At 40.2% G+C, this 23139-nt stretch overlaps 1 protein-coding gene across 1 annotated transcript in view; it reads left to right on the forward strand.

Moving 5' to 3' along the window:
• Positions 1-23139, forward strand: part of LOC121104370 — a 143097-nt gene that overhangs the window by 61321 nt on the left and 58637 nt on the right. Inside the window, exons 3-4 of the mRNA XM_040637089.1 lie at positions 661-735; positions 7383-7473. Of these exons, the coding sequence (XP_040493023.1) occupies positions 661-735; positions 7383-7473 (166 nt within the window). The remainder of the gene's footprint in view (positions 1-660; positions 736-7382; positions 7474-23139) is intronic.

Here is a 23139-nt window from a genome sequence, read left to right on the forward strand (position 1 = left end):
TATTGAATCTAAAGTGATTATGAGACATCCTCATGTCAAATGGAGAAGCTGAAAAGGCAACTTGGCATTTTTCTGGTAGAACAGATAAGGTAAAATCAATAATAGAAGTTTAATATAGGTTTTAGTGTTTCTTCAGAAGGTATTTCAGTTCACATTGTTTGGGTTTTTTTTTTTTAAGATTTAATTAATTAATTAATTAATTTGTTTAGAGCTTGAGCATGGGGAGGGAGAGGGAGAGAGAGAATCTCAAGCTGACTCAGCACTGCTCATGGAGCCTCACAACCCTGAGATCATGACCTGAGCCAAAATCAAGAGTCGGACGTTCGACCGACTGAGCCATCCAGGCACCTCTCAGTTCACACTCTTAATAACCACTCACCTTTATTGAGCATGTGGTTGGTGCCCTGCCCTATACTGTTTTATACATATTCCATGTAAACTTCCAAAGAACCCTATGAGGAAGGTGCTGCTGTTGTTTTAGGTGTTGAGTGAGGAAGCTGAGGCTCCCGGAGAGGTTAGGCCACTGGCCCAACAGTCAACAGCTTCTAGACGGAAGAGCCTGGTATTTACTAGGCTACCCGACGCAGAACTGTGCCCCACCGCTTCCCGTGGCATCTTGCTATGAGTGCCCAGCTCATTGTGATTTTTCTCTCTTTTCAGGGTTTTGGTTTTTTGCACTGAATGTAGTCTAGACTCATCATCACGGGCTTGTGTTGCCCCAGGATACTGTCAGAGGTAAGTTTTTAAAATTTCAATTCACTGTGTATTGGCAGTGAAATGGGAGAGTCTTCATCTTAAAAAGAAGAAAAGTACATTTTGACGTTATTGCCCCTTTCCCAAGTTGTTCCACGAGGGTGTTTAAAGTGGCCATCACATCAGCTCTTTGCATTTCTACTTCAGTAGGTCCCTTTAAAAAGCACATCAGTCCAAATGATTGAAGTGACATGTGGCGCCTCATCCTTTTATAAAGCTAGAATTTGTTATTAGGGTTTAGCAATTCCACAGTTTTCTGTGAGTGTATTCCTAGCTTCTCTGCCTCTGGTCTGTCCTGACTCCAGGCTGTCGTCCACATTACTGCCAGGACGAGCTTTCAAGATGATGTATTTACTCCTGTCACTCCTTTACTCCAACAGCTCTCATGGCTCTCAGTTCTGCAGATGCCATTCTACAAACTGCTTGAGAGCCTCATTCCAGTCAGTGTTTCTGGCTGCTTTTCTAGTGCGCCCCTACCTGTTGTACGCCATACCAGACCATTTTCTGTTTCCCAAACATACAGTTCTTTTTCGTACCTTTGTGCCTTGGTTGATGCTTTTCTCTTCACCTGAGGTTTGGAAGAGGGGAGAAGAATGCAGCTATCACTGCTCTTTCTCGAATCTTACCTGTTGTCCCCTCCTCTAGGCCACCTTGGCAGAATTTCTTTCTCATCTGTATTCTAGGTGCCCCCGTTACTATGACCATAATAAGGCATTCAGTATTTTACATTAGAGTTACTTGTCTCTGTCTCCTTTACTAGTCTGTAAACCCTTTGAGACTTCTTGGGAAGGAACTCACAGGTTTTTTAGTGCCCGTTGGCTGCTCCTGGACACCTTGCTGAGTGCTGTGCATATATTATTTCATTTAATCCTTATAACACCTCCTCCTGACCAGTTTTATGGATGAAAATAATGAAGATTAGAATGCTAAGTGCCCAAGATTACACAGCTAATAACTGACAAAGAATTAGGAATGAATGACTCCGTTCCTTCAAAGCCAAAGCTTGTTCTACTACAGCATTCTAGCCGAGCACCATCTGGTGTGTGGTAGGAACCCAGGAAATAGCTATTGAATTGATTATCTATTGTAATTTAAATAAAAAGGACTTTAGTTGATTAATTAAGTCATTCCTACATAGAAATTTATTGACTATTAAATTCCAGGTATACAGTTCTAAGTAAGCTGTGAATGTAGACATTAACGAGATACAGTGTCTGGTGTCAAAGAGTTGACAGTGTCATAAGGGACGCATCTATGTAAGCAAGTGAAGCCAGTAGAGGGTTACAGATCATATGATAGAATTCAGACAGGATCCACTGGGGACACTGAGGAAGGAATCGCCAGTTCTGCCGAGGGATGGATCAGGAGATACTGTGCAAAAGCTGAGTCTTGAATGATAAGAATAGGGTGTTCTCTGGTGGTACCAGGGGAGGGAAAGGCAGAAGGAGTAGTATGAACAAAAACATGGAAACCAGAAATAATCTGGCATATTTGTGAAACTGTAAGTATTTCGTTGTGACTGGAGCAAAGAAAAAGGGGTCTGGTCAGTGACACCGGAGAGACAGGTGAGGGCTAGATCCTGGAGAGCTTTGAAGATACGAATATATTTGCCAACTTTTACGGAAGACCAAGCACAGTATGATGTACGGTTTTACTCATGTTTGTCGTTAACATTTGTTGAGTCCTGTTCCGTGTGTGCTGAAGCTCTGCCAGGTCAAGACTGCAGGCCACTTACCACGTACGGCAAGCTGGTGATAGCTCTGAGGTGGAATCATGTGCCGGAGCAGAAATCAGATGCTTGTGTTGTCACATCATCTGTGACAGCTTTACTATCACTTGTTCGCCCCCTCCAGTGAATTTTCACATAAGTGGACTTTGCCTTGATTTTTTCATCACTCTCTTAGCACTGATACGCCGGCCCCTTTGTCACTTCCCAAGTGGAACCCCTAGCTCAACCATATACTTTTGCATGGCCTACTTTATCCTCCTTCCGTTTTGTCAGAAGCACAGTAAAATTCACTTAGACCCTTAGACAAGTATAAGCTATGGCTTCACAAGAATGTCATCAAGGCTTTTTCAAGAAACACCTTAAAAAATATTAAGAACAGTTCCAAAACCACACACACACACACACACACACACACACTCACACAAATAAGGGCAAATTAAAGAAAGGACAGATAGAAAAATAGGTATGATATGACATGTAGTAAGTAGGCAAACTATATGGTATTAATCAGGAAAGATTTTTAGAAATAAAAATTGGATATTACAAGGATAGAGACATGAATTGGTGGTGAGGGGAAGCGCTTTCAAATGGGTATGAATTGCATAGATAGAAATTAAATTTGAAACTAATAATACAGTATATGTTAATTAAATTGAATTTAAATAAAAAATTTTTAAAAAAGAAAGTAAATTAGCAAATTGTGTGGAGAGAATAGAGAGAAGATTTGCCTGAGTGAAGTGGGGGATAGTGTGTGCATGGGGAATAGCTAGAAATAGAGTTGAAAAGATTATAAAGTAAAAGTCTGCTATTCATATTATGGTAATGGGGTAATTGGGAAGATAAGACTGATGCAGAAAACTTAATTCTGAAGAGGAGACGTTCCAGATATAACCTGGAATTGAAGAGGACCTGATAAAAAACATTTTCTCCCCTGAGCAAGTTCTGAACCACATATATATCCTATATATCCATATAGGATAAAGGAGCAAGGCAGGTGGAGAACAGATTTTCACTTTTATTACTAAGTTAACATAGAACTGGCTTGTGTCTAACAGCAGGTCATCTTTCTGATATTCAGTTCTGAAACTTAACAGGTTTCCTCGCCCAGCAGTACTAGCCAGGGACAGACCCGCCTCCTGGAAGAAGGAAGCAGCAGAGCAGGATAAGTGCCCCACAGGAAAGGAGTTGGGGGGTACTGGACTATGCAAGTCCAGTTTCCCCTTCCAGACTCACTGACCGGACAAGTCACTGCACCTTGACAGCATGTGTCAGGAATATAAGGCCAATAGTAGTGAAGGGATATTGCCTCACATGGAAGGAAGCATCCAGAGTGGGCAAGTTTTCCTCCCCTAACACGCAAGGGCTCTTGTCTCCTAGCACATTGGTCTTAAGTAGTAATCCAGGTCACATTGGGTGTGTCCCTCCCCTCTAGGGCAGAGGGCGTCTCAGGACAGTCCTGCTCCCACTTTGAAGAGGACGAACCCCCACTACCACCCACTCTTCTCTTGGGTATTTTCTTTGGCAAAATTGATCCTAAAATGGATCAGAACAGTATATAAATTATATGAACTCCAAGGCTAAACAAAACTGTTTCAGCACTGTCCCCATAGCCTACCAGATTCAGAAAGTAAGCCTACCTCCTGCCCATGAGCAGTAATTTCTTTTTTTTTTAATATTTTATTTATTTATTTATTTATTTATTTATTTATTTATTCGACAGAGACAGAGACAGCCAGCGAGAGAGGGAACACAAGCAGGGGGAGTGGGAGAGGAAGAAGCAGGCTCATAGCAGAGGAGCCTGATGTGGGGCTCGATCCCAGAACGCCGGGATCACGCCCTGAGCCGAAGGCAGACGCTTAACCACTGTGCCACCCAGGCGCCCCCCATGAGCAGTAATTTCTGATAAAAGTATGTTCTCACAACATTGTACTCAGTCTTGCCACGTTGGTATCTGACGGAGGGAAGATGGGTGAGGTCCTCTTGGTTTGAGCCTCTCCAGGATACTAGTTAGCCCATGCCAGTGTACAGAATTCACGACTTGGACACTTCCACCCAATTTGGAAAAATCTGCCAGCAGGAGGTCAAATTTGGAACTGGGCCTTTACCGTATCTCGAAAAAACCCAACCAATGTACACTGTCTTCTGCTTTAAAGATTAATACTTGAAGTATCACTTTCTTTTTGCAATATTTAGGGATTTATACTAGTGGCAGCCTCAGTTACCAAGTTCCTTCCCTTCCTCTGTAAGTTCCCTGCCTCCCTGCCTTCTGTGAGCATAGTGAGACACCTCTTTAATTTCCATTTCCCATTTGGATTGCCTGTGTAAGCCGAGCACAAACAATTTAAACATAGAACTTCACTGGTTCTGTAGCAAGCGTGCTGTTTGAAATTCAGCTGCCTTGTAGCTTATGTGCAGCAAATAATTGTTTCACTCATTAATATCTAAAAGGCCTGTATGAAGAAAGTCTCTTTTCCCTAAAGTCTAATCTTTGCCTCAGCCATGGCTGCTTAGGAAAAGCTGTGCCTGCAGAATTCAAGGTCAGGCAGCAGCCTTCTGTACTTTGAAGCCAACCAAGCCTGCTAATGCCCTATTCCGTTTGCTGAGGCCAGCACAGCTGACATTTGCTTGCTAGGCCAGAGTGGCCGATGTATGCTGAGGCCACTTGCACAGCTGACATTTAGATGAGCCTTCAGTACCACCACCACCACCACGGCTGCCACCACCACCACCACCGACTGTTGCTTCTTCCCTTGCTGTCGCCCGCAAAGCCCCCAAGCCTGTGCTAAGCCTTGTGTGCCTGGTGTATTCAGTCTTGTTTCTATAGAAACAGCCACTTACCTGAAGACAAAGTTACCATAACTACAGTCATCACTAATGTCAAAATACAGTGTGGCCTATGGTTTATAAACTTCTAATTCGGCCTCAATAGTGTAAAGCTGGTGTATGACCGTAAAAACTCATGCGGCCTCATGTAAATCTCTGCAAGATTGAAACGTGTTGCTCCCTCGCTAAAGACCAAAGCCCAAAGTCCTGCCCCAACAGAAGCCTTATAAAGTCCACATGCATTTTACCCCCCAAATTTTCCTTCATGTATATTTATTAAAATGGTAGTCTCATGTACCAGATATTAGGGTCTTTGGGATACTCAATAAATAGCACTCTTTGTCCCTTGACTGAGTTCTACACCAATTGAGAAATAAAGGAGTAGGGCATTTGAGAGACCAAAATATCATCTGTCGTTAATTAAGCTATATTGGAGAATATGGCTTACATCTGTAGACAAGTGAACTTCCTAGCACTGACCTCAATATTCACCGGGCTTACCTAGTCCCAGGTAACTGTGAGGGACCTGCATTTAGAGCAGAGGAAAGGGCTGTGCTCACATGCCTTGTTTCTCCTTCTGATCTCCCCATTCGGAAAGGATCCTCCAGGGTGGAGCTTGTGCATATAGAGAAGAGCCAGGAGAGAAGCCTCGGGAGAGGTGAAAGATGGTTCCTCTTTCCTAGCACATTCAAATGGAAATGGCACAGAGATCATTGGGGTGACTTTCTTTGTCCACTGTCCATATAATGCGTCATTTATGAAATACGGTCTCTATTTCTGTAAAGTAGAATGAGAACTTGAGGATATTGGTGAAGCAGCTTGCATATGACATCCTTCTAGGTAGCTTACTTTTTCTAGTGCTATCAACTTAATTTTCATAGAAAGAGCAAGTTTATTTTTGCACAACTGTCATAAACGAATGAGGAGCAAAACCAGCTAGAGAAAGCCTGTTTTCCTTGCTGTGAGCATCTGCTTCAGCAAGAATGGGCAGTGTCACTTCATCTGGAGCGAGTGAATGGGGCTTGATTAACAGAGCTTCCAGTGTACCAGTTTTACATTTCATGTCACATAAATACACACTGGTTCCCAAAAAACCTCCATTAGGTGAGCACAGTACATATTTTGATACTCCTTTCCCGCCCAGCAGATGAGGAAACAGATTCCCACACTAGACCTCCAGGCTGCTGCGTTTATAAAGAGATTCTCTGCACACACACATCCTGGCAAGCATCTTTTTTAGCTTTTGTATTTTGTAGGTATGAACCTTTTAAAGTATTAGAAAGGTTTTAAAACATTGGTTACCTGTAATATAATGGAGATCCGTTTTGTGTCAGTTTGAGTAATTATTCCTCAATAATGACATATCAAATGAAAATTTGAATGTTACATATACTTTTAGTAGTTTCCTTTTGGTACATTTTAATTCATAAAATTTTAACTAACTTAACTCATTTTATTCTTGGGGGGAAAATTACTACTTTTTATTGTTTTGCCCTAGGACAGCCTGTTCTCATGTAAAAATGAATTAACTGATAGTTTACTAAGCAAATCCTCTTGAAAAAGTGGGATCCGCCATGAGCGTGTACTGTAATTTCAGTTATAAAATAGACCACAAATATTGAACATAAATGATAAACCCAGGAAACCCAGCTGGTTTCAATAGCCTATTGTAATATGCAGGCAGTATGACCTGCTGCAGCGTAACAACTGGCCCACTGCTTCCATAGGTGGGTGTCCTTTCTGACGGATCACCGTTCGTACCTTATGCGTTGCTAAAGATTTTCGCTGTCACCTGTGCCAAAAATCAAGACAAAAAAGGAAAGAAATCTAGAACTGTTTAATACCCTGATGTCTTCAACCTTTCCTAACTCTCCTCCCTTTAGGTAGGGAAAATTCCCTCTTACCTCCTCCTTCCTTTCCTACTGAAGATGCGTGTACACACACACACACACACACACACACACACACACACGTTACTTAAGGTCATCGCCTTGGTGATCCAGTTTCAATCCAATCTTTGAAAAACTGATTTTTGCACTGAATTCCTTTTTTTTCTCTCTCTTCTTACCTCTTTTAGGCAGTATTTGTGTGTTTCTGCAGAGTTTTGCACAGAGTCTGTTCCCATGCAAACCAATGAGGGAGAAGTGTCGGAAGAAAGCAGTTCCAAGGTCAGTGAATTACTAAAGATGCAAACACTTTGGGTGGAAATTAAAAACAGGCAGTGGATGAGTAGAGTGGGTGTTTTGTTTTAGGTGAATTTAGAAGCTAGCTTGATTTAAATGAAAACCTAACCTAAGGTTGAGAAGATTTTTTTTCTTCTTGATAGTCATTTTTGTTATGCTCCACGACCGACTTAAAACAAATTTTACTGAACTCATAGAGAACTTTATGCTTCATTTGTGCAATGTTTTATTGTGCAAGTTCTGTATTCTTATTTTAAGAAATTAAAATGAGTCAGAAGTGTATAAGGTAAAAAGTAAAAATCCTGTCCTTTATTCCTGCTGCACAAAGACATTATCAATAATTTTTAGACATTTTTTATTAAAAAATTTTAAGTGGTAATTTGTTTGGTTTGGGTTTTCAAGCTAAGGCTTGAATGAATGTTAACCATTGTCAATCCTGTATATAAGTTGTTATCTGTGTGTTTATGTATATCTCTGTATCTGGCTCCCATGTCCTGACTCTGCTCGGCTCTTTCTCTGCCTGGTCATATGGGACCCTCAGTATCACCTTCATGTCACTCTCTCCTTTCAAAGTTGTTCTAGTCCTTCCTGGGCTCTCTAAGGATATCTCACACTGTGTCCTGGACAGTGCCCAGTCTGCTGCCCTGGACCTTCCTGAGGGGAGTCTTTTTGCTGCTACCGGTGCTACTGGTGCTCTCTGTGGGAGGGCTTTGGTCCCCTGGTCACTAGAATGCAGTTTTGTATGACCTAATCACTTTCTCGCAGAGCATTCTGCTGTTTTAGTCGAAGCCGCTATTGTAAATACTGAAGGAAGACAAGTTGACGGAGTTAGTATTAATGTAAAACTTCAGAAGCCCTTGAATCCTTTGGAGACACAGTGACTATTCCTTATATTTTTCCCAGGGACCACTTCAGGGCTTATTTAATTTCCCTGCTGTGTACGTAAAAGAGAAAATTGAATAGCACTAACACAGTTACCCATGAATCTGCCTCATTGTTCCACACTTTAGAAGTTAAATATGAAAATTATGTGCTGTAAAAAGTCTTTGATGACATATCAGGAAATCCAAAGGCGAGGATATGGACTTCATTGGCCTGGTTCCCTTAGAAAGAGACTCGTGTGATCTAATTTATTTAGTATTTATGTGCCTATGTTGTCATGCTGATCTGAAAACAGATACTATTTTGTCTGTTATATGTGGCTTTGACTTATTGAATGCAGTGATCAGTTTTCTTAGTGCCTGGTCTAGCTAGCTATTACACAGTGGAACTGTGCATTACGAGGGAGGCTCCAGTTCTAGTGTGGATTTACTGACGCATCTTGGACTATCGCTGATTATTTATGCTGTCTCTTTTATTCTTTTAAATTGTGGTATTATAGAAAAATATACTTTTATAGTCATTCAATTAATTATTTAATTCACAAACACTTATGGGGCACCTGGTATGTGTTGATGGTCCCAAGTATGGCGTGCAGAGTTACATAAGGCAGGGTCTCTGCATGTTGGGAACTTGTAGTCTAGTTGAGGGAGGTAACCATACCATAAGGGCAATGATAGTGGTATTAACTGTGTGGTATTGAGAGCTAGGTCAAAGCAAAGAATTCCTTCTGGATGGAAGCTTCATGATAGAGGAGGTAACACTTGAGTTTTGTTGGAACAATAGGTGTTTTTGTTTGTTTTAATTGGTTGATTGGTGAGTGGGTGGGTGGAGGTGGAAAGGGGATTATAAGCAGAATGAAGCATATGTCCCATATATAAATGGTGAAGTCTAACAGGAGATGGTGAAAAGATTTGAGTGTATTTCAGATATTGTGCTGTGTATTAAACCATGCCAAAAATTAATGGTTTAAAATTACTATCACAATCTCTTGGGCAGAAGAAGTCCAAATAATTTATGTAGATACTTCACCCTCAAGGATGTGGAGCCTAACTCCCCATTCCTTAAGTGTGGCTTCACCCAGTGGGGAAACCTGGCAAAGAGCATCTCGACCAGATGGTCAAGGTCTACATCAATGGGAAAAGTCATGTTTATAATATGTACCCTTGATGTGATGGGCTGAAATGGTACCTTACCTCAGTGGTCTTCTTCCCCAAAACCCGTTGTCCCACTCTGATCATGAGAAAAACATCAGACAGATCCTGAGAGAGGGATGTCCTATAAAACACCTGACCAAGACTACCCTCGAAACTGTCAAGGGAAAACAAGATACGTCTGAGAAACTGTCACAGCCAAAAGGAGCCTAAGGTGACATCATGACTAAATGTAATTCAATATCCTGGATGAGATCCTGAAATAGAATAAGAATGTTAGGTAAGAACTAAGAAAATCTGAATAAAGTATGGATTTTAGCTAATAATGTGTCAATATTGGTTCATTAATGGTGACAAAGGTACTAAGATAAGATATTAATAATAGAGAAAAAAATATATATATATAAGATCACCACCACAACTTTTGATTATCTCTCATGATCTGTGATTCACTGAGCTCTATAGGGCACTTCCGCTCCAAAGTGTTATTGGGAGGGGCCGCAGTCATCTGGAGGCCCAACTGGCCAGAAACATCCAGAATGGCTCACTCACATGGCTGGCAGCTGGCCATTCAGCTTGAGGCTGTTGACCTGAGCATCAAGGATCTCCTCCATATGACCTCTGCACATGGCTTGGGTTTCTCACAGCATGGCGACTGGGATCCAAGAGGGAGTACTGCAACCATGCAGAAGCTGCAGCCTTGGAAGTCAAACAGCTTTCCTTTCCCCACCTTCTGGTGAATTAGAGCCAGTCCCAGGACTACCCCAGATTCAAGGGAGGGAGAAACAGATTACACCTCTCAGCAGGAGGACGAGGAGAAAATTTGAGGTCATCTTGTAATAGTGATTAGAGTGTTGGGTGCCGGCTGAAGAGGAGGGAGTGATGGAGACCATTACCTAAGATTATCTCTGGCTAAGGAGTTTTAAGAACAGGCAACAGATTTCTAAAGCATGGAGGTGAGATGTGCATTTTACTTTATGATTTGCTTTCATAACAACTAGTGTTAATGTAGAGGATACACTAGAATGTCTGCATCTCAACACTCAAAGTCACAAGAAAGAGAGTCTGATTGGCCTAACCCAGCCTGTGGCCTGATTTCCATTAGGTCCTGAGTTCTCAAGTTGGGTAGCAGAGACCACAGACAAGGAAGTAGATCCCATGAAAGGACATATGAAGCAGGAAGCAGCAGCCAGCACTCCTGGGACAGTCTCCAGTCAATGCTGATATAATCTTCCACTATATTTTTTTACCAAGGATGGATCAGAATTTTTAATTTCAACTCCACAGCTATTTCTCACTTTACATTTAGTATAATTTAGGTTGATATTCTAAACGAGTTGGTGTTGGCTTACTAGTTGTAGAGATTCTGCAGCTATAGGCTTGGAATGTTTATTTTTTAAGTGAAATCTGGCAAGCATAGTAAAAATTATCATAAAACTGAGCAGTTGAGTGTTTGTGATCTCATTCTCTGTACTTCTTTGTATAGTTAAGCATTTTATAATAAAACAATAAAAACAAATAAGCTCTAGAGCTTAAGAATCATAGCTATGGATTTAAGTGCCCATGTGTCTTTATTAATTACCATAATAAAAAACGCTTAATGAATCAGGAAGCAAACATTTTAGCTATAGTGTTCTCTGTATTATTATCGGAGGTAATAAATGAATAACCATAGTCTTTGCAAAGAATAAGGTGATCTATTGATTGACTTTACATCAAAGAGTTAAATGAGATGATTTGGACTAAGTCTTTTGCTTTTTTTTAGAAAGGGGGCCAGTGGAGGGGGAGGGATACAGGGAGAGGGAGAGAGAATCTTAAGCAGGCTCCAAGTCCATCATGGAGCCTAATGTGGGGCTCGATCTCATGACCCTGAGATCATAACCTGAGCTGAAATCAAGAGTCAGATGATTAACCGACTGACCCACCCAGGCTTCCCAAGTCTTTTGCTTAAGTTTAGGATATCTCTATCTGAGGCTGAATCTGATTTAGCAAATTACAAGATTTTATGACTTTGGTATTTTAAGAATAGACTGGGGAAGAAACTATGCAGGATAGGTATTTTTCCCATTTGTTTTCATAGCTGGCAAACAACATAAATTGGATTGGATTCCAAGTCTGACTTCCAAAGTCCATGGTAAGTTCAGTCCTCCACAGAGTAATCGATTCTCTTTACTTGTATCAGAGTAACTTCTTAGAAAGGTTGCCTGGTATAGAAGAATGCATACAAGGAGAGTGGGTGCTTCATGCATATGAATAATGCTGCTATGAACATCATTCCTTATATGGTTTGGTGCAGACACATGCCTTCATTTCTCTTGAGTGAATAACCAGGAGTGGAATTGCCAGGTCATATGGTAACTTTGTGTTTTATTTTTTGAGGAACTGCCAAACTGTTTTCCAAGTGGCTGCACCATTTTATATTCCCACCAGAAGTGTATGAGGGTCTAATTTGTCCATATCCTCACCATTTGTTATTGTATGTATTTTTTATTCTAGTGGATATGAAATACTATCTCATTGTGGTTTTGATTTGTCCCCATGGCATGCTTTTTTAAATGTAAGGAAAAAATTATAGGAAAGTAATAATAAGATGAAGGTGACCAGGCCCCACTCTGGACTTACTGAAATAGAATCTCAAGAGTTGGGAACCTGGGATCTCTGTATCTATTTTACAAGTGCCCCAGGTGATCCCTAAGCCAGTAGTGCACAGACCACAGCTGAACTAAGGAGCACTCAGAGGAGGCAAAACCAGTGAATTCTTAAAGTTGTCTCTGAAAGTAAGACATACATAAACTTCAGAGTAGGGGTGCATCTGGGGAGGGAGCAAAAAGATTGGGTTTGGAAAGGGCTGGCTACACAGGGGGCCTCAACTCTTCACTGTATCTGTATTTGTATTTCTTTAAAAAAGAGGGGGAAATCTGAAACAAGTATGATAAAGCAAATACGTTAAATCTGAGCGGTTACAGGGGTGTGTTTGTTATTTTATTCTCTGTACTTTTTTCTATATCTTAAAAAATGTCCCTAATTTATAAAAATAGAAAATTCTGTTTTCTCTCCAGCCTGGACCATCACGTTTGTATTCCATCTAGCAAAAAAGAACTTGTTTCTTACCTTGAAAGACTTTATGAAAGTTGCACGTTCAACTGTGCTTTTATATTTCTTTGATCAGAATTTAATAACATGACCACAATAAACTTCAAATGATGTTAGAATATGTGTTAGCTAAAATTTACAGATTCTGTTGCTAAGGGGGAAGTGCTTCTACGTCTCAAAGTCAACCACATTATCCAGTACGCTGCTGCTATTATACTGGTCTTGCCCATCCTATAGATGTACAATTGATTCTCTTAAACCCGGAATTTTAAAAAGGGTTTTTCAAGAGACTAACATAATTCAATGAGGGAAAGGAAAATCTTTCAATAAATCATGCTAGAGCAACCAGATAGCCATATGGAAATACATGAGCCATGATTGCTATGCCACACACCATACATAAAACCTAATTGCAGATAGATCAAAGACCTAAATCTGAGGGCTAAAACTGTGAAGCTTTTGGAAAACAACATTAGAGATGTCTCTATGAAAAAAGAGAGAGAGAGAGATATATCTCTATGACCTTAGGTAGATTGCAAAAAAGCACGAACCATAAAAAAGAACAGTTGTTCAGTTGAATTTCATCTCAAAAACTTTAAACATCTGCTGATATGCTGACAGCATTAAGAATGTGGAAAAGCTACTTGTAATACATTTATTTAATAAAGCTTTGTGTCATATCTAGAATATATATACAATTCCTAAAAATCAGTAAGATTAAACAACTGAAAAATATGTACAAAAGATATAGTTATTTCACAAAATAAGGCCATAAAATAGGTTTTCAACATTATTCATGAGGGAAATGCAAATTAAAACTAATATGATATTACGGTGCTTGGGTGGCACAGTTAATTAAGTGTCCAACTCTTGGTTTCGGCTCAGGTCGTGATCTCAGTGTCATGAGATGAAGCCCAATGTCGGGCTCTGCCCTCAACATGGAGTCTTTTTGGGACTCACTATTCCTCTCCCTCTGCCCCTCCCCCACCTAAAATAAATAAATCCTAAAAAAAAAACCTAATGTGATATTACATACTCACCAAAGTTTGAAAGACTGAACATACCAAGTGTGGCAAGAATGTGGAGCAACTGGAACTCTCATACATTGTTAGAAAGAGTATAAAATGGTACAACTACTTTAGAAACTGTTTCTCAGATCTCTAGTAAAGTTAAACAGGAGCACCTGGTTGGCTCAGTGAGTTGAGCATCTAACTCTTGATTTTGGCTCAGGTCATGATCTCAGGGTCCTGTGACTGAGCCCCACATTGGGCTCCATGATCAGTGGGGAGTCTGCTTGAAGATTTTCTCTCTCTCTCTCTGCCCCTTCCCCTGCTTGCACACACTCTCTCTCTCTAATTTAAATAAATAAATCTTTAATGTTAAATGTGTGGGGCGCTTGGGTGGCTCAGTCAGTTGAGTGTTGGACTCTTGATTTTGGCTCAGGTCGTGAGCTCATGTTGTGGGATGGAGCCCTGCCTCAGGCTCTGCACTAAGCATGGAATCTACTTGTCCCTCTCCCCCCATGCTCTCTCTCTCTCTAAAATAAATGAATAAATAAAATCTTAAAAAAAAAAAAAAGTTAAGCATATACCTAACCTATAACCCAGACATTCCACTTCTAGGTGTATACCCAGTACATGACTGCATACGTTCACAAAAAGACTTAAGTGAGAACATTCATGGTATCTTTTTTGTAACAGCCCCAAACCAGATATAGCTTAACTCTCCATCAACAGGTGAATGAATAAATAAATTATAGTATGTTTGTTCAATGAAGTAGTACTAAGTTTAAAAATTAGACTCTTTTTTAAAAATTTATTTATTTATTTATTTATTTGACAGAGCACAAGCAAGGGGGGGCAGGACAGGGAGAAGCAGCCTCCCCGCTGAGCAAGGAGCCCCATGCAGGGCTCAATCCCAGGACCCCAAGATCATGACCTGAGCCGAAGGCAGATGCTTAACCAACTGAGCCAGCCAGGTGCTCCTAAAATAACACAATTTTTAAAAGTTATTGGGACTTCTGCTGCTGAGCAAGATGGAGTATCAGAGACAGAATTCACCTTCCCACTGGAAATAAATCACTTAAAAATAGACCAAAAAAAAGAATCTATGTATCTGAAACAACAATTTAAAAACATTGGGGGTGCCTGGGTGGCACAGCGGTTGAGCGTCTGCCTTCGGCTCAGGGCGTGATCCCGGTGTTATGGGATCGAGCTCCACATCGGGCTCCTCCACTATGAGCCTGCTTCTTCCTCTCCCACTCCCCCTGCTTGTGTTCCCTCTCTCGATGGCTGTCTCTATCTCTGTTGAATAAATAAATAAAATCTTTAAAAAATAAATAAATAAATAAATAAATAAATAAATAAATAAATAAAAACATTGGACAATAAGTCGTGAAGGGCAGTGATCACTGAGAAATGGAAAACAAGTAAGGTGAGTCCTCTGACTACGCCAGCATACTGGCTTGCAAGAGCTTACAGGCTGCAGAGCAGGGAAGAGGAGCCCAGGCAAAGCCCAATGGACCCTCTCAGTTGAGGCAGCCCTTCTGAGGGTCTGGAGAGACTACAGCACCTAGAGATCTGGCCAGCATACTGGAAAGGGAAGAGTTACACACAGAGAGAACTCTGGAGATCTGTCTAGGGTTCATCCTGAGTATTCAGCAGAATACTTTTGGGCACATGCATGTGAGGAGACTATTCATGGCTGCGGCAGGTGGGGGGACCCATCCAAGAGGATTAAAAGAAACAGTGTCCATAATATTGCCTCTTTCTACACCCTGGGAAACCTTATAATTCATGGAACATTAGATAGAGCCCTCAGTAGTGGTACTAACAGGGTCCTCGCCTTATTGGTAGAGAATAATTAGTCCTGAACTAAACACTACTTTGGTCCAGCCTAGCATATCCTAAAAGCAAGATACAAAAGGAACAGACTGTTTCAAAGTAATCTAACTGTGCCCCAGAACAAAGCTTAAAAATATTTATAGGAATCCAGAATATTCAGTACTCAGCAAAGTGAAATTCACAATGTCTGGTATCTAAGCAAAGATTATCGGACATGTAAAAACCAGGAAAACACAGACCATAGTGAAGGGAAAAAAAGTCAATTAATTGAAGTCAACCCACAACTGACACAGATTAAAATTAGAAAGGAATATCAAAATACTTATTATAACTATATTTCAGATACTCAAAAAATCACGTAGAAAAATGAAAGATATTTTTAAGAAGACTCAAATTTCTAGAGTTGAAAACTATAATGTCTGAGATGAAAAATATAGTGGATGAGATTAGTGGCAGATTAGACATTGCAGAATAAAAGATTAGAGAATTTAAAGTCATACTAATAGAAAATATCCATCACAAAACATAGAAAGAAAAAAGAATAAAGAGCAAAATATGGAAAGATGATCAGTGTGCTATAGACAACTTCAGGGAACCTCATATACATGTAATTTTAGTCTCTGAAGAAGAGGGAAGGGAGCAGAAAAAAAAATCTAAGAAATAACAGCCCCAAATTTGATAAAAACTGTAAGTCCACAGATCCAAGAAGTTAAATGTTCCTGAAACATGAAGAAAACTGCACTAAGGCATATCATAATCAAATTACTCAAAACCAGTGATAGAGAAAAATCTTAAAACCAGAGGACAAAAGACACTGTTAACAGAGGAACAAAGATAAGGATTTGTCTTTGGAAACAATGCAAAAAAGAAGACAGTGGTCTATAAAGTACTGAAAGAAAAATTTAACCTTGAATTTTGTAATCAGCAAAATTTCTTTCAGGAATGAAGGCTAAAGTCTGTTTCCAACACACAAAAGCTGAAATAATTCATCATCAACATACCCTTCCTTACTATAGGAAATGTGGAAGGGAGAAGGAAGGGGATGCCAGATGGAAATACGAATCTATGCAAAGAAATGAAGAGCAGGAAATGGAAACGACATGGGTAGATACGGAAGACCTATTACTTAAATCTCTTTAAAAGAGAATTGATTGTTTGAATAAAAGTTATACAAATGCATTGTGGGTTTATGTCTGTGTAATGTACACTAATATCCCCTTAAAGGCCAAGAGGGGGAAGATGGAAGAATACTATCGTAAGGTTCCTATGTTATATGTAAATTAGTATAGTTTCACTTGAAGAGAAGGGGATACTTCCCAACTCCTTCTGTGAGGTCAGCATTAATTTGATATCAAAACCAAAGACATTGACAGAAAAGAAAATTACAGAATAGGCTCTCTCATGAAGTAGGTGCAACAATTCTAAACAAACTTTGAGCATATGATAATACATGACCAGGTGGGATTTTTCCCAGGAATGCAGCGTTGGTTGAGCATTCAGAAATCGATCAGTATGTAATTCATCACATTAACAAATTAAAAAAGAAAAACCATATGATCAACTCAACAGATGGAGAAAAAGCATTTGACAAATGTCACATCCATTCCTGATAAAAACTGTCAGCAAACTAGGAATAGAAAGGAACTATTTGACCCGTTAAAGGGCTTTTATGAAGATCCTACGGTTAAACTTAATGGTGAAAGACTGAATGATTTGCTTCTAAGATGAAGAACAACTGATGTCTGCTGTTCCCCCTTCTATTCAGCATTGTACATACGCTGAAAACCACAAAACATTGCTGAGAGAAAATAAAGTCAGCCTAAATAAATAGAGAGATATACATGTTTGTGTGTGTGTTTTTTTTTAAGATTTTATTTATTTATTTGACAAAGAGGCAGCAAGAGAGGGAACACAAGCAGGGGGAGTGGGAGAGGGAGAAGCAGACTTCCTGCTGAGCAGGGAGCCGGATGCGGGTGCCCCAAGATGTACCTCTTTATAGGTCAGAAGATTGAATACTGTTTAGATGTTGCTTCTCCCCAAATTGATCTATAGAGTCAATCCCTGTCAAAATCTTAGCAGCCTTTTTTTTTTTGTAGCAGTGAAAAAGTTGACTTATAAATCCATATGGAAATGCACAGGACATTGAACAGTTGTATTAGTTTGCTAGGGCAGCTCTGACAAGTACCACAAACCGAGTGGCGTAAACAGCAGAAATGTATTGTCTCACGGTTCTGGAGACCAGAAGTCCAAGACCAGGGTGTTGGCGGGGCCTTGTTCCATGTGAAGGGACTAGGGGAGGGTCTTTTCTAGGCCTCTCTTCTAGCGTCTTGCTTCTAGCTTCTTGGCTTATCTCAGCATAACCCAGTCTTCATGTGGCATTGTCTCTGTGTCCAGATTTTCCCCTTTTAATAAAAGGACACCAGTCATATTGGATTAGAGCCTGCTCCAATAACTTTATGATTACCTCTGTAAAGACCCCATCTTTAAATAAGGTCACATTCTGAAGTATTGGAGGTTAGGACTCCAGCATCTTTTTTAGAGGGGTGGGGGGACACTATTCAACTTGTAACAATAATCAAAACAACTTTTGAGTAGAACAGAGTTTGAGTGCTAATACTACCTGATTTCAGAACTTTTTATAAAGCTGCAATAGTCAAGACCCTGTAGTACTGGGAAAAAGATTAGACCAGTGGAAAAGAAGAGAGATTCTGACACTGACCCACACATATATGGACAAATGATCTTTGAAAAAGGCCATTTTGTGGAGGCAATTCAGTGGAGAAAGGATATTTTTTCAACAAATGGTGTTAGAGCAATTGGATATCCATATGCAAAAAAAAAAAAAAAAAGAACATAGATCTAGACCTCATAGCATATATAAAAATTAACTGAAAATGGATCTTAGATCTAAATGTAAAGCTTAGAACTGTAATGCTTCTAGTAGAAAATATAAGAGAAAATCTGTGGTTAGGGCAAAGATTTCTTAGATACCACAGCAAAAGCACAACCATTAAATTTTAAAAATTGATAAATTGTCTGGGGCTCCTGACTGACTAAGTCATGGAGTGTGTGACTCTTGATCTCAGGGTTGTAGGTTTGAGCCCCACATTGGGTGTAGAGATAACTTAAAAATAAAATATTTGGGGGGCCCCTGGGTAGCATAGTCGGTTAAGCATCTGACTCTTGGTCGGCTCAGGTCATGCTTTCAGGATCATGGGATCCAGCCCTGTGTCGGGCTCCACAGTCAGCATGAAGTCTGCTGAAGTTTCTCTCTCTCTCCCCATGGGATCCAGCCCCATGTCAGGCTCCACAGTCAGCATGGAGTCTGCTGAAGTTTCTTTCTCTCTCTCTGCCCCTCCCTGCTCGCTCTCTCTCTAAGATAAGTAAATCTTTAAAAGAATAAATAAAATCTTTTTAAACTAAATAAAAATTGGTAAATTGTACTACATCAAAATTAAGAACTTCTGATCTTTGAAAGATGCTGTTAATGAGAATGAAAAGATAAACCACAGACTGGAAGAAAATACATGAAAAGCATCTACCTGAATAAGGACTTGTATCTAGAATCTATTAAAAACTCTCAAAGCTCTGTAATTGGCAAAAAACCAAATTTAGAAAATGAGCAAAGAATTGGAAGACATTTATCCAAAAAAGATAAACAGATGGCCAATGAGCCCATGAAGAAATGCTCACCATCATTACATTAGGGAACTACACACCAAAACCACAGTGACATGCCACTTCACACCTGCTGGGATGGCTGCTATCAAAGGGACAGACAATAGCAAGTGTGGGTGAAGATGTGGAAAAATTAGAACCCTTGGACACTCCTAGTGGAAATGGAAAATGGTGCAGCCACTTTGAGAAACAGTTTGGTAGTCCTTCAAAAAGTTGGACATAGAGTTATCATATGACCCAGCAATTCCACTCCTGGGTATTCACCCGAGGGAAATGAAAGCATGCGTCCACACAGAAATTTGTACACAAGTGTTTATAACAGCATTATTCATAATAGCAAAAAAGTGGAAATAATCCAAATGTCCATCAGCCGATACTGTAGATAAACAATATGGTACACCCGTATAACGGGGGGGCATTCAGCAGTAAAAGAGAATGAAGCACTGATACATGCTACAATAAGGATGAAACTTGAAAACATTGTGCTTAGGGAAAGCAGACAAACACAAAACAGCACATAATGTATGACTTCATTTATACACGAAATGTTCAGAATAGGCAAATCTGTAGAGACAGAAGTAGATTGGCTGCTATCTGGTGCTGAAAAGGAGGATGAAGGGAGGGCAAACTGGGGAGTGACTGCCAGTAAGTACAAATTCCCTTTCTGAGAGGATAGAAATGTTCTAAAATTGGATTGTGGTGATAATCGCACAATTCCGTAAATATATTAAAAGCCGTTGAATTGTATACTTTAAACAGGTGAACTTTATGGTATGTAAATTATAGCTCGGTAAAGGTACTTGGGGATGCCTGTCTGTCTCAGTTGGTAGAGCATGCAACTCTTGATCTTGGGGTTGTTAGTTGAAGTCCCATGTTCAGCGTAGAGCTTACTTTAAAAAAAGAGAGAGAAATAAAGCTGCTTAAAAGAATGGTCAAAAATTTGAACAGCACTTTACCAGAGAACGATGGCAAAGGAGCTCGTGAAAAGATGTTCAATGTCAATGTAATTAAAGCCACAATTAGAATGGGTAAAGTTAAAAAGACTTAACCATAACAGGGTACCTGGGTGGCTCAGTCGTTAAGTGTCCGAGTTTGGCTCAGGTCATGATCCCAGGGTCCTGGGATCGAACCCCGCGTCAGGCTCCCTGCTGAGCGGGGAGTGTGCTTCTCCCTCTCCCACTCCCCCTGCTTGTGTTCCCTCTCTAGCTGTCTCTCTTTCTGTCAAATAAATAAATAAAGTCTTAAAAGGAAAAAAAAAGACTTACCATACCAAGTGTTGGTGGGATATGAGGAACTGGAACTCTCATACACTGCTGGTGGGGAGATAAAATGCTGCAGCCACTTTGGAAAACAGTCAGAGACTGTTTCTTAAAAAGTTAAAACATACAGCTCCATATGATCCAACTGTTCCACTGTTAGAGGCTGAATCGTTTTCCCTGTCCAGCCCCTGCCCCCAAATTCGTCTGTTGGAAGTCTTAACCTCCATGACCTTGTTTGGAATTAGGGTCTTTGCAGAGGTAATCAAATTAAAATAAGTCATTAGGGTGGGCCATAATCCAGTGTGACTAGTGTCTTTTTTAAAGGAGGAAATTTAGGGGCGCCTGGGTGGCTCAGTCGGTTAAACGTCTGTCTTCGGCTCAGGTCATGATCTCAGGGTCCTGGGAATGAGCCCCACATTGGGCTCCCTGCTCAGCTGGGAGTCTCCTTTTCCATCTCCCTCTGCTCCTCACCCTCACTTGTGATTTCTCTCTCTATCTCTCTCAAATAAATGTGAAAATCTTTAAAAAAATAAAATAAAAGGGGAAATTTAGACATAGAGACACAAACAGAGGGAGAATGCCATGTGAACATGAAGATGGCCGAGGGGAGAGGCCTGGAACAAATCTTTCCCTTACAGCCCTCTGAAGGAACCAATGCCCTTCTTCATATCTCACTTCTAGCTTCCAGGTCTGTGTAACAGAAATTCTTTAAAAAATCTGAAGTATTGGAAGGTAAAGTTAAGAGAATCTCCAGAAAGTAAAAGAAAAAAATCAGAAAGATACAAATGGAGACAAAAGAAGAAAATTCATGGATCAATGCCGAAAATTCAACACTGAATAAGGAATTCCTGGAGGGGATAAAATTATCAAATAAGTAGAGAAAATGTCCTAAACCTGAAGAACCTGAGTTTCTAGATTGCAAGACCTACTCAGAAGCTCAATAAATTTAAAAAGAACCATGCTTAGTGGTTTGCATTTGTGGAACACAGAGGAGAAATAAAAGACCCTAAAAGTTTCTGTAGAAGAAACAGGTTCTATCTAAAACATTAGGATTTGGAATACTGTCAGATTTCTGTATTGCAACTCTGGGAACTAGAAGACACTGCAGCATCACTTCAAAATTGTTGAGGGAAAAAGGTTTACTGACTTGAACTTCTAATTCAGTTCTGTATGTGGGTAAGAAAAAAATTCTGTATGTCAGTTATATACATGGATAAAATAAGGACATTTTAGTCATTCAAGATCTCAAACAATTTACGTCCCATATACCTTTCATCAGGAAATGACTGGAATATATGCTTCACCTAACTCAGGGAGTAAACCGTAAAAGAAGAAGGCCAAGGATCTGGGGAACAGATGCTCCAGGGTAGGAGAGAGAGCCAGGAATTTCAGAGATGAAGGGGAAAAGACATCCCTGGCAAAGTGTCAGCTCTTTAGTGGCCTAGAGAGCAAACAATCTAGACTGAAACAGGAGAAAACCCCTGAGGAATGTCTCTAAGACTGAAATGAAATTGATAGATTACCTGAAGTGTTTGAATTTATTAAGAGGAGATTTACAGCTCTGTTGAAGAGTTTGAGGATGAATTAGTGAAAAATACATAATAAATACTAAGCCCCCCCCACCCCCCGCCAAATTGAGAAAAGGAAAAAGTAGTTATTGTTAGTTCCAGGGAAAACAAAAAATTGTACAAGAAAAGCAAATTTAATTATACTATTCCGTATGATTCAGCTGTATCTGTTATTTACTTAGTAATAGCACTATTAGCCCTGAATATCGATTTGAACAAATATGGGACTTATATTGGGAGGATGGGGAAGAAGAGGTCTGTGGGGGGGAGGGGGGCTCAGAGGAGAGTGCTGTTTTTGTTTATAAGCCTGGTGGCATTATTTGACTTTTAAAATCCTATAGGGGTACCTGGGTGGCTCTGTCAGTTAAGTGTCTCCCTTCGGCTCGGGTCGTGATCTCTGGGTCCTGGGATGGTGCCCTGAGTCGGGCTCCCTGCCCAGCAGAGCGTCTGCTTCTCTGTCTCCCTCTGCCCTTCCCCACCTCATGCGCATGCTTTCTCTCTCTCTGATAAATAAATAAAATCTTCAAATTTAATCAATCAGTGTTTTATCAGATCATTGATGAGAACATGGAAGTAATGGAGTTTAATTTATTCTCTTAATAATTTGGATAGTAAAGGGAAAGGTAAAAACAGGAGGGTATTTGGAGAGTATCACAAGGCCAAAAATAATTTTTCAGAATAGAAGAGATTATAAAGTATTTGTCAGTTGAGGGGATGGATTTACTGGAAAGGACGAAAGATTTCCTTAGATAGTAAGGACCCAGAGGAGGTGGTGTGCTGTAGGTCATTAATTTAGAATGCAGATGGTGGGGGGAGTCAGGCAGAAGAGTAGAGTGGAGGAAAATGGGTGAAGATGCAGATTTGTGTGAGACAGGCTTTCAGGATAATCTTCAGAAATGCCAGGTAGGGAAGATGCCTGATGGATGGGTTTGGAATCTTGTAGAGTGGAAAAGTTACAGAATGAATGAGTGAAGAATGTGGTGTAGGTCAGACATTCATTCAGTTATTCAGCCCAGTGCATAGCACACAGAAGGCATTCAGAAGGTATGTTGAATGAATGAGCAACAAGAAGGGTTGTGTTAGATTCTGGGATGCACAAAGATTGCATTGTTTCTCTCCAAGGCTCACCAGCAGAGGGGAAATGGGTGAACAAAGGATCACAGGTGCTTGCTGGGCC

This window comes from Ursus maritimus, unplaced genomic scaffold (assembly GCF_017311325.1).
Source record: "Ursus maritimus isolate PB19 unplaced genomic scaffold, ASM1731132v1 scaffold_21, whole genome shotgun sequence".
Taxonomy (NCBI): domain Eukaryota; kingdom Metazoa; phylum Chordata; class Mammalia; order Carnivora; family Ursidae; genus Ursus; species Ursus maritimus.